This window comes from Aplysia californica, unplaced genomic scaffold, assembly GCF_000002075.1.
Source record: "Aplysia californica isolate F4 #8 unplaced genomic scaffold, AplCal3.0 scaffold00296, whole genome shotgun sequence".
In the NCBI taxonomy this organism is placed as follows: domain Eukaryota; kingdom Metazoa; phylum Mollusca; class Gastropoda; order Aplysiida; family Aplysiidae; genus Aplysia; species Aplysia californica.
This window is the reverse complement of record NW_004797566.1, coordinates 899,171-911,020: the sequence shown is the minus strand read 5'-3', so window position 1 is coordinate 911,020 and position 11,850 is coordinate 899,171. Positions and strand designations below refer to the sequence as shown.

The following is an 11,850-nucleotide window of genomic DNA, read 5'->3' as shown; positions in this document are numbered from 1 at the left end:
GGGGGAGAGAGAGGGAACGCCAGTAAAAACGCAACACTTCGTTCCCAAAGTCTGTACACGTTTGTATCGAGTGAAAATAGACTAAATGACGTGTATTTTGAAGTTTATTCATTTTCCCCCAAAAATGCAGACCATTTTCATCACATACTTAAAACGATTTCGATACACTGTCTTCCTTCTTTCTGAGTGCCCCCTCTAGACAAATTTGCAGATAAACACAAATCGAAAGTCAACGAAGATCTCTCACTCCTAATAAACTGGATGGCCATCATTAGCATGTATACAGACAAAAAGGCGTCTTCACATAAATTTTAAAACATTTGGAATGTTTTCTTGAGAAATTCTGACCCATTTTTACAGCAGCGTGACCTCCAATCGCAGCAGATTCCACAAAACGATCCCTTACACACACTTTGCCATTTAGTTCTTCTCGTCTGCGCTGATATGAGTGCTCTGGATAAGATCTTGACCGGCAGCCTTTATGCAGATTGGTTTAAGACAATCAAAGACTGCAAAATCAGACACTTGCAGTGGATCTTCTGCCCAGGACATGCAGGAGTCAAGGGACATGAAAGAGGAGATAAGCTAGCAGGCTCCGCAAACATAGAGGGACCCTTGACCCTCCTACTGTACTAGCCCTTGTCCGAGACCACCTAGCCAGCAGCCGCGAAGAGGACTCCTTCACGAAGCCTGGTGAAGGTAGGAGGGGCAGCCTGCGTGATCCCATCAGACGCTACAACAACCAGCTGATGATGGAGACAATCCGCCTGCACACAGTGAAATGGACCCTCATGAAGAGGGGTGAGGAAGCATGGAGCTCCCGGTCTTCCGAAGACCCCAGTTCTATATTCAAGTAATTCAAGTAAGTAATATCTGCGCTGTTGGAGACATGTCGGGTAGTACACGGGCGAGTTTATGACATGCATGTTATGATCTTCCCGAAACTGTGCTGTTTGTTGCCTGTACATGTATATGAACAGTGTGAGGGGTAGGAGTGTCGTGTTTGGATGACTGCATGAGAGGTTCTTATTTTTCCACGTGCTGTTGCGCACAGTGAGTATGCGCTTTTGTCGCGGATTCGTTAATAGCAGTTCTAAGTTAGGCGTTCTTGATCTAAGTCCTGGACTAACTACTCGGCGCCTCTCATTAATGGAAGAAACATTTTCACGCACGCTCAGCATGCCTTGAGCTGTTACTTTGGCAAGAAGGAAACGATTCCGCAGAAGTGACAGCAAAATCTATCTGTCTTGAGAAGGAGTGGTCACTCGAAGCTGTCCTATTCTTTGTCTATCGAGGACATTGCAAGTGTGCTAATATCTATAGACAAGTCGAGAACCAATACAAGCTCTGCATTTTAGCGTCTTGCTGCTTCTTGGGCAGATTTTCCGCCTTGAACTAGGTGGATGTAAAGGGCGTATTACACTGTCCTCAGAGAAAGATACATTTGAAAATAGCAAAAGTTGCAAAAAGTTGCAAGAAAAATTAGCAAAAGTTGCAAGACGTGTATAGCTAAAACAATGCCACGGAACTATTGGAATACAATGTTGCTATGCTCATTGCAATCAAAAGTAACCAATATGAGTTTCGTTAGATCAAAATCAGAAGTTAAATGTGAATGTCTACCCCCCCCCAAAAAAAAAAAAAACACCAAAAAATCCACACAAAAACTGCATGTAGGTTGCATGGTGTACAAAAACAGTTTGTCCCTGACACATGCGTCAGGTCCTTGCACTGTCGCTGACGTTGGGCAGGTGTGACCAGCGTGGTTTTGGGTCTGTTCAAATATAATCTTACACTTTTTTTTACACTTTCCTGCCCCCCCCCCCCCCCCCAAATCTCCTAATACTACGTAATTCACTTATAATAATAATATGACATTTATATTGTGCAAATCCGTGTTACAATCAATCTTCTATGCGCTTTACTTTTAAATTATTAAAATTATAGTATTCTTGAAAAACATGCATACACACATGTGACATAATAATTAAATACGGCACAAGTGGAACTTTTCCAGAAAAACTTACGGTGTCATTTTACCACTTTAACCCCACCGGTGTAATCAAAATTAGACTAGATCTACATGTCATGTAGCCCAGATATCTACCAGAGAATAAAGTGCGAGATGACATATTATATAATCGTGCTTGCCGCTCGAGGTCCACTGTATCGCCACAATGCAGTGCTTACAGCTCGAGCTTACTCTAAGTGAATAGTGTAGTAACTCTTTGTCATAAATTATATATTCCTTGATTATTTTTCACCTTACAAAAATGTAGTCATACATTCCCCCCCCCCCCCCCCCGGAAGGGAAAATCCTTAAATACAAAACGAAACGAATCCCTTGCGAACCATTAGCCTAGTTTTGATGCGCTGATTTTGAATCTGGTATTATTATTTTTTTAAAATATACGACGTGACTTTCTAAAATTTTGAAATTAGTTCAGTTGTCCCTGGCGCAGCAAACTTCAAAGTCCGGATGGCCGGACGTCAAATTCACAGGCAGGTTTTTCGTCTGCCTGGCCGTCCATTCGCCGGGTGTTCGCCTACGGTTTGAGCCGCATTTCTCATTACACGTTGCGATTGGCGGCACGGCCCAGAAACCTGTCCGGTCGGCCTGTACGTGTGGGTAGAACCATTTTAACGCCCGACACCGACAGTCAGATCAGACCCGCCGTTTTCCGTCGGGTGCGGCCGACCATATTAACACCGGGGTTTGGCGGTCAGACACCGCCGTCTTGCAATTATGGCGTGTGGTAGAGGAAGGAAATTGCTGTTGTTGCTTTTGAGACGCTGACAAAAAAGAAAAACCAAGACAAGAAGATTTTCTGTTCATCCCATCCAAAGAAAGCGTAATACACAAGGTGAATTTCATCATTTTGTTTCCGCACTTGTTGGAAGATAGGGAAAAATGCCAACAATACTATCGCATCAAACATAGCAGTTTCAATGAACTGCTAGAGATACAGAGCTGACCAAGAGCTGCTAGAATTTTGTGCAGTGTCATTGAGGCGGGAAAGGCGACACAGCTATGCAGAGATAACATCATTAAAATTATACGTACTTCCCATCTCGCCCGACGGACCGTCTTCGATAGAACATGTTTTATCGGAGACGGTCTGACCGTGGACGACACAGGACGTTGGGCGTCAGTATGGCAGCCGGAACCGTTTTTTGTTACCTTTCATTACTAAAGTGCCGGTGTGCATTCTTTTGTGTCCGAAGACGGTCTGGTCTGACCGTCTGTGTTGGGCATTAATATGGTTATGACCTCATATGCCCTTAAATAAAACGTGATGTCAGCTTCGCTAATTTGAGGCGTCTTGTAATTTTTTAAAAATCAAAACTGATCGCAAAAATTTCAGGAATTATCATCTTCTTAGCAAATTAAATTCTTTTCATGAGCAATGTTGCGTCTCATTAAAACACATTTTAAAATAGCACGGGTAACTGTGCTGTGATGAAAAGTAGGCTACTCGTGGAAATAACAAAAAATCGTGCATGTGCGTGCGAATTAACAACTACTCATCTTTATTTGTTTCCACAAATCTCCACGATCAGAGCATATTTGGCTTTTCTATAGCCTTTGAGAAACGTTGCGCTTTTTAAATGGCGTTCAGTATCGAGAAACTAGATCCATACATAGTAATAAACAATAACCTGTTTTTTGGCCCAGTTTATAATATAAACGCGCAATCCTGGAATCTGAATGGCAATTATTGAAAGTATCGATTCTGTGACAGAGCAGGATTATAAAGTAGAGCTAACAGTTGGGCCAATATGAGACTCATCACAGCTTGTTCTTCTAAATATGTTTATACTTATTTTCCAGGAGTAGAAGGGAGTATCCAAAACAGAAGTGCTGCTACTATCATCACTCTTTATGACGAACCCCTTACAGAATTTTGTAAATTCAAATGCCTTGGCAGCATTATCTCCAAAACTGCGGACTGCCTTGCATGACGACACCCACCAAAGACTTCCAAATGCTTGGATCGTTTTTAAAAAAAAGTAAAAACCATGTAGAAGTCAAAGATAATTTCAGTGAAGACGAAATTTAAAATATATAATAACAATGTTTAGGCCGTATCGACGTACGATTCGGAGATGTGGAAGACAAACAAAACAAAAAATCAATTCAAAGAAAATTATAAAGCTTCCAAGCAAAATGTCTGCGAAGAATTTTACTAATAAAACTGTCCCCGTGGTTTTATGCACCCCACAAAATTTAGCAAAATTTGATCATTTTTTGGGTATAATTTCTGATTATTTTCCTTGATCATTTTTTGTTAAAATTAACAGAATCGCATAATTTCACATTTTTGGGCTCAGTTTGCATAATTTCAGAATTTTTCTTGCATAAAACGACGGGGACAGATAAAATGGAATGAATTTTATTTATAACAATTATTAATATGTGTTGGAAAGAGCAGGAATTGAGCGAATCAACACGGCCATAAAGAGGCGAAGAAGAAGATGTTTAGGCAGGACATAATATTCTAAGAAGGCCGAAGACTAGATTGCCCTCTATCAGACATGGTATTGGAAATCTACTGGAAAAAGAAAAGGGGAAGACCAACTGAAAGCTATAGGGGCACAATAAGGGATGAGGCAATCGCCCAGGGCCTAGGGCCGAGATTGGGCCTGGAGAACGTGGTTAAGGACAGGCAGGCGTGGCGTCGATATCTTCCCACCTTATGTACCTGGCGGTGTGGGGAGAGAGTAAGTAGGTTAGAATAGAGCGTCTTAATGTTATTATTTTGTACTTGAAATTAAATAATATAACGTTTCAATCAGTTGGTATCGAGCTGGACTTTGTTATGTATAACCTTTGTTTGAACGTGACTGGATGAAAATCTCTTAATCTCAGTGTGCTTACAGAGATTTCACACTTCTCTGTGCCGGTTCTATCGGGGACGGACATTAGATTGAAGGAGCCGCTTTATAAATAACCTGAAGTAAATTGAAAGGATTTTAAAACCCAACACATACCAACTCCTAAAGCCACTGCATGGTTATCCATGAATACGCCGTTTAGTTGTTTAAAATTCAAGGTGCATTATAATTGTCGGAGTAGGGTAATCTTAAATATTATATTTGTGAAAGTTCATCACTTTGGTCGACTAAAACTTCCGAACCACTTAACTTTCGAGTTTGAACAAATTAACCGAGGTTCAAAATCTTTCAAAGGGTGCACATTTATATTAAGGAGTCTGAAGTCACTGTAGTTTAATTGTCAGTTTTTCATTAGTTTCGTTTAGATCTAATCTTGGGGAAAGTCCGTCTTCTAAGACGCAATTGTAAACAAGTGAAGCTACCGTTCAAATGCAGTGCGCACTGGACCCACAATGACTTGACGATCGATTCTTTTTGAGTCTGTTCATCGAATTGGGTACCCAGCTAGTAACGAAATAATTCCCGAGATGCGACGTTTTAGTTTGAAGGATAGGCCCTATGTGGTAGTGCACAACAGAGCGTTCGGTTTATGAGGACTGTAAACTAAACGAGTGACTATGTACAAACAGCTGGCAAATAATACTGATACGTAAGATTAACAGAGCGAATATATGACTTCAAGCAGTTGTAAGCGCTGAAAAAAATTAACAAAACTAACAAATTAATGTAAGAAGATTTTAACAATGGCCAATTTTTCAAAATATAAAAACAAAAATTATAGTTCTTTTGAAAACTTTTGAGGTATCTCATATCATTCAGCTGTCGTACCTTTCAAAGGTGTAACGACCTTGACAAGGCCCTGTATTATCTCCAAGATAAAAAGTAGGGCATCGTTCGATGTAACTCTTCGAAAATGTGTGCACAGCGGGAAGAGAGAAGTTAATCATACAAGTGGTCTGTACAAGGACCTCGATCGCAGCACTCGTTTCAAATTCTCACCCCTGGTTAAAACCAATATCAAGCTGTGGTATACTGTCAAAATGTAGGTTAAAAGTTACAAAAGTCTTACAACCACACAAAAACAAACAAACAAGCGACAAATAACCAAAAAAACAACAACACCATCTCCATGTTTTTACAGGATTCTCGATTCAGCGTTCGTCTCCGATTGCACCCTGAGCCATACGGGTGGACAACTGTGAAGGAAGCTCGTATAAGGGAAAAAAGGTTGGGGGGGGGGTGTAAGAAACAAGCAACATAGGATAATTTGATAATTTGTGCAGTATTGTATTAAGTGGGGTGTGTCATATAACTTAATAAGTGAATTAGGTCAACTGACACAGTTTTATTGATTTTGTATTACGTTACACTTAATGACATGAATTTGTTGACATAAAAAACACTGAGCTCTGGTGACTTTGTATTACTATTATATCAACTGTATTAACTTGGTAGATCTTATCAACAGTTAATTCCGCTGATTTCATGTTATTTCATGTCAATCTGTTAGTTCCATTTGGCTGATATTTTGTGTCGACTCTACGCTTTGGTGATTACCACCCCCTTTTCCTCCATAAGAAAATGACCAAATGACTAAATGACTGAATGACTAAATAAATAAATAAATAGATAAATAAATATATAGATAAATATATAAATCAATATATAAATAAAAACAGCGTCAATAAACAAAAATGTGAAAAAAGAGAAACATTCCGATTAAAAGAAACACACCTTCAGATGTCAGACAGAAGCTTCAATATGTTACATATACAAATGCGAGGAAAAAACGACCCCCCCCCCACCCCCCACCCCCAACCCCCCCCCCCCAAAAAAAAAAAAAAAAAAACAAACAACAACAACAACAAACAAACAGCAACAGCAGCAGCAACAACAACAACAACAACAACAACAACAAAGACAAAACAAAACAAAACAAAACCAACCCCACGACCCCAACACAAACAGAAGAGAGTTACGTGAATAGCAAGCTGTTTCAGAACTATCGAATCGCTCGGACCAATTCCTCACCTTCTGTTGAAAAAGGCCAGGGCCAGGTTTGACAATTATGGTGCTATGTACCCTCATTTTTGTCATTCGGGTTTAGAATTAATAAGTACTAAAGTACCGGTGTCTGTGGTGTAGGGGTTAGGTGCTTCGCTGTCTCAGGCAGGAGACCTGCGTTCTTGTTTGTTCTTGTTATATAATAGTTTGTTCTTGTTCTACTTGATGTTGCTGTTGCTGTTGTTGTTATTGTTGTTGTTGTTGTGGTTGTTGTTGTTGTTGTTGTTGCTGTTGTTGTTATTGTTGTTGTTCAGCTTGTTCTACTGCTTGTTCCTATTTTTGTTGTTGCTCTTCGTCTTCTTCTTTTTCATTTTCTTCTTCATCTCCTCCTCATTCTCCTCTTTTACACCCCCCCCCCCCAAGGGTTCTCGTGGTCTCTCTCATTCAATAAGTCCCAGGTTCGAATCCGGATGGGGAAGAAAAATGTTCTTCCCTAAAATTATATTCTCATATCACATTCTTTTCAGCTCTCTTACAATGTTCTGTCGTCTGCTTTCGCCTCCACTTTCTGCCCCCCACCCCCCACCCCCTCACCTCCTTTGCCCCTCCTCTGCGCTCCTGACTCTTGTGGTAGATAAGATCTAACACTTAACCTTCTCGGATAAGGATGAAAATTCGCGGAGGTCACGTGCGCAAGTTGCACACGTTAAAGATCCTCTGATGGTCCAAAATCGATAAGAGTAGGCTTCGGCCGACACCTGGAAAAAAATTCAAAATTTCCTGTCAACTAAAAATGTTTGGTGTGTCCTGTGCTCGTATGATCGTATGCCGTTGTGAACACCGTAAAACACATACTAAAAAAACAAAAAAAACAACAACAACAACGAAAACTCCCACAAAAACCAATTTGGGTGGTTGGTGGACGCCAAAGGTCGGACCTGCTTCCATTATTTCTTTCCCTCCGTTGTTTCTTTCTGTCTGTTTGTTTTGATTTAATTTTTACATGCACAAAATAGTGTGGTGTCTTTACTCAAACTAAAGGAAGTGAAAACAAATAATAGAATCAGAAAGATCAGCAATAGTTTGTTTTATTTTTGAAAAACATTTTAATGCGCTCTGCTGTATATCAGATATTCAAACTAATTAAAATAGGGTGGATCCCTGTGTGAAAACGTTTTTCTTTCAACCACTGCATATCATGCCCAGCCGACACACACACACACACACACACACACACACACACACACACACACACACACACACGCACACACACACACACACACACACACACACACAACACACACACACACACACACACACACACAAACAAACGTATACAATGTGTGTGTCTGTCTGTGTGCATGCGTGTGCTTTGAGCGGGCGCTTGCGCGCGCGCGCGTGTGTGTGTGGGTTTGTGTGTGTGTGTGTGTGTGTGTGTGTGTGTGTGTGTGTGTGTGTGTGTGTGTGTGTGTGTGTGTGTGTGTGTGTGTGTGAGAGAGAGAGAGAGAGAGAGAGAGAGAGAGAGAGAGTATATACGTGTGTCTGCGTGTAGGTTTGTGTGTGTGTGCGGCCGTCTGTGTGTGCGTGCGTGATAGCGCGTACGTGCGTGCGCGCGCGCGCGCGCGTGTGTGTGTGTGTGTGTGTGTGTGTGTGTGTGTGTGCACGTGCGTGTGAGCGCGCGATCGTGTGTGTGCGCGCTCGAGCGTGTGTGTGTGAGTGTGTTGATATGTCTTTACAAAACCCACCAAGATCATTTTTAATCTAATTGCTCTCTAGGTATTTCTTAGAAATGAGGTAGTGGCTTGCGTGTTTCTTGAAAATGAATCGCCCAAGTATCGAAGCTTCATCTAATTCTATTAGGAAATCATTAGGGTGTGTCATCAAGCAAGACTCCATTAAACTAGCTACTGAAACAGCGCGCCGCACACGGTCAACCTCCTTCATTCCTATCATACATCTATCTTTCTTATTTCACCGCCTTCTCTTGTTTGTACCGGTAAATAAATACCTCTTGTCTTCGGTACTTGTATAATCTAATTGTTTTGCAAGTGCCGTAAAACACTTACTGAAATTCTAGGAATAAAGAAAACAATTATAGCGATGGCTGTATAGTATTGTCTGCATTGTGTCTAATACTATATTCTTCCTCTTGCATCGTTAAAAATCGTGGGGAGATGGTATTTTCAGTCATGCCATGCCACTAATACTAATACATGTAGGCCTACTACAATACTTATAACAACGTACACTGTTACGATTTTGAACACGCGATTGCAAGTCGAATCTTTTTGGAGGGGTCAATAACAATGGTGTCATATAATTATTTAATTGATATCTTCCCTCCAGAAATTATAATGCCAAGAACTGAACCACATCACTGTAAACGTCTTTGTCGTATTATTCTTTGGGCACGTTATCGTAAGGTGGGGGGCCAAGTAAAAAATACACCTGCCGTGATACTGCGTGTAGTAAGAGGCGACTAAAGGTGCATAGGTCTGGCCACCCGAAAAGTGACAGTTTGCGGAGGGCCAACTACCCGACCCAGTAAAAAAGGAAAGTTACAGAAACAAGAACAAACATGCCTTATAATGTTTCCATCTTGGGAGACGGAGGAGCTTCTGCATCAGCAGGAACAATGAAGGACAGCGGACAAAGCCGAAAGGACTCCTCTGACCCGAAACCTTCTCTGTCGAACAAGTCTCTCCGGATTGCGTCGTGGAATGTTCGCACCATGTATGAAGCAGGAAAGAGTTCTCAAGTGACACAAGAGATGAAAAGATACAGGCTGCACATTCTAGGAGTCAGCGAAACCCACTGGATACAGTCTGGACAGAAGCAGCTCAGCTCGGGGGAACAAGTGTTGTATTCTGGGAGGGAAGACAAGCACCATGCGGAGGGAATTGGAATTATTTTGAGTAAGTATGCACAGAAGTCACTTAGAGGATAGGAACCACAGGGGGAGAGGATCATCATGGCTTCTTTCACTACCAGAAGTAAGAGCATCAACATGATCATAGTACAGATCTACGCCCCAACAAACGATGCTTCGGATAATGACAAGGATGCTTTTTACAGCCGGCTCCAGGGGGTCATCGACAAACTGCCAAGGAAAGATGTCAACATCATAATGGGAGATGCTAATGCCAAGATTGGTCAGTACAACGTAGATTACGAGGGAATCATGGGACAACATGGCCTGGGACAAATGAATGAGAACGGTGAGCGATTTGCAAATCTCTGTGCTTTCAACAGTCTTGTCATCGGAGGCTCTGTTTTTCCCCATAAGAGGATCCACAAGGCTACTTGGGTATCACAGGATGGAAGGACAGAGAACCAGATTGATCATTTTTGTATCTCTCGTAGGTTCAGGCGTTCACAGGAAGATGTCCAAGTACAGAGAGGGGCAGACGTTGGATCGGATCATCATCTGCTATTAGCAAAACTCAAGCTTCGTCTAAAAAAGCATGGAACCAGAACAGGAACCAAAAGAATGAAGTTCCAAGTAAGTCTTTTAGATGGACACAAGAAACAGGAGTTTCAACTGCAGTTGAGGAACAGATTTCAACCCTTTGCGGATCTTGGTGAGAAGACATGGAGGTGGATACACACTGGACCAAGGTCAAAGAAGTCTTTACATCAACCTGTCAAGAAGTACTCGGTGTGAAGAAATGGGAGCACAAGGAATGGATTAGCCAACACTCATCGGATTTAATTAGGATAGGAAGACAGCTGAAGGCAGAAGCGAATGCAAGTAAAACAAGAGGGTCAAGTGCGGATGCATTGGAGAAGTACAGGACAACAGCTAAAGATGTCAAGAAATCGCTAAGAAAAGACAAGGAGGAATTCATGAACAGGCTGAGAAGGCAGAGGAAGCAGCGGTAGGGGGGCACATGCGAATCCTTTACCAGACCACAAGGACACTTTCTGGAAAATACGGGAAACCTGAAGTACCAGTAAAGGACCAAGAGGGGAAAACCATTTTTGGAAAGGAAGCTCAGACCAAACGATGGGTAGAGCATTTCAACAGTCTCCTGAACAGACCACCACCGTGCAACCCACCAAACATCTTTCCAGCAAGAAATGAGTTACCAATCTGCTGTGATGCTCCTTCAAAACAATAGATTCTGGACGCCATTAAGAAGCTGAACAAAGGTAAAGCGGCCGGTCCCGACCAGATTCCACCTGAAGCCCTAAAAGTAGATGCCAATGTGACGGCAGACATCCTCCTCCCACTGTTTACCAGGATCTGGAATGAGAGCAAGTTCCCAAATGATTGGAAAGAAGGACACCTCGTGAAGCTTCCAAAAAAGGGGGATCTCAGCAACTGCAGTACCTACAGAGGGATCACTCTTCTCTGTAAGGTCTTCAACAGAATCATTCTGGAGAGAATAAAGACAGCAACGGATCCAAGACTACGGGATGAACAGGCTTGATTCCGAAAATATCGCTCTACCACCGACCAGATTGCCACGCTGAGGATTATTGTGGAACAGTCCCTGGAGTGGAACTCCCAGCTGATCGTCAACTTCCTTGACTATGAGAAGGCTTTTGACAGTATAGACCGAGCAACACAATGGACGATACTGAGACTCCACGGAATCCCACAGAAGTTGGTGAACCTCATCAAGAGTATGTACAAAGAGACAAGTTGCAGGGTTGTACATGATGGCCAGCTCACTGACATCTTTGACATCAAGACTGGTGTGGGACAGGGATGTTTATTATCACCGTTCCTCTTCATATTGGCAGTCGACTGGCTGATGAAGGAAACCACCAGAGAACACAGAAACGGTATACACAGTTGGACACAGTTGGACGATCTGGACTTTGCAGATGACTTGGCGCTTCTGTCACACACCCAGGAACGGATGCAAGCAAAGACAACAATTTTAAACAGCCTATCAGAGTCTGTTGGATTGAAGATCCACTCCGGAAAGTCGAAAGTCCTAA

At 42.0% G+C, this 11,850-nt stretch overlaps 1 protein-coding gene across 1 annotated transcript in view; it reads left to right on the top strand.

Annotated features, from left to right (window-relative positions):
* The first annotated feature begins 9,871 nt into the window (after positions 1-9,871).
* The window catches only part of LOC106012224 (craniofacial development protein 2-like), a 3,853-nt gene continuing 1,874 nt past the window's right edge, over positions 9,872-11,850 (top strand). The window contains exon 1 of the mRNA XM_013084480.1: positions 9,872-10,291. Coding sequence (XP_012939934.1) covers positions 9,872-10,291 — 420 coding nt within the window. The remainder of the gene's footprint in view (positions 10,292-11,850) is intronic.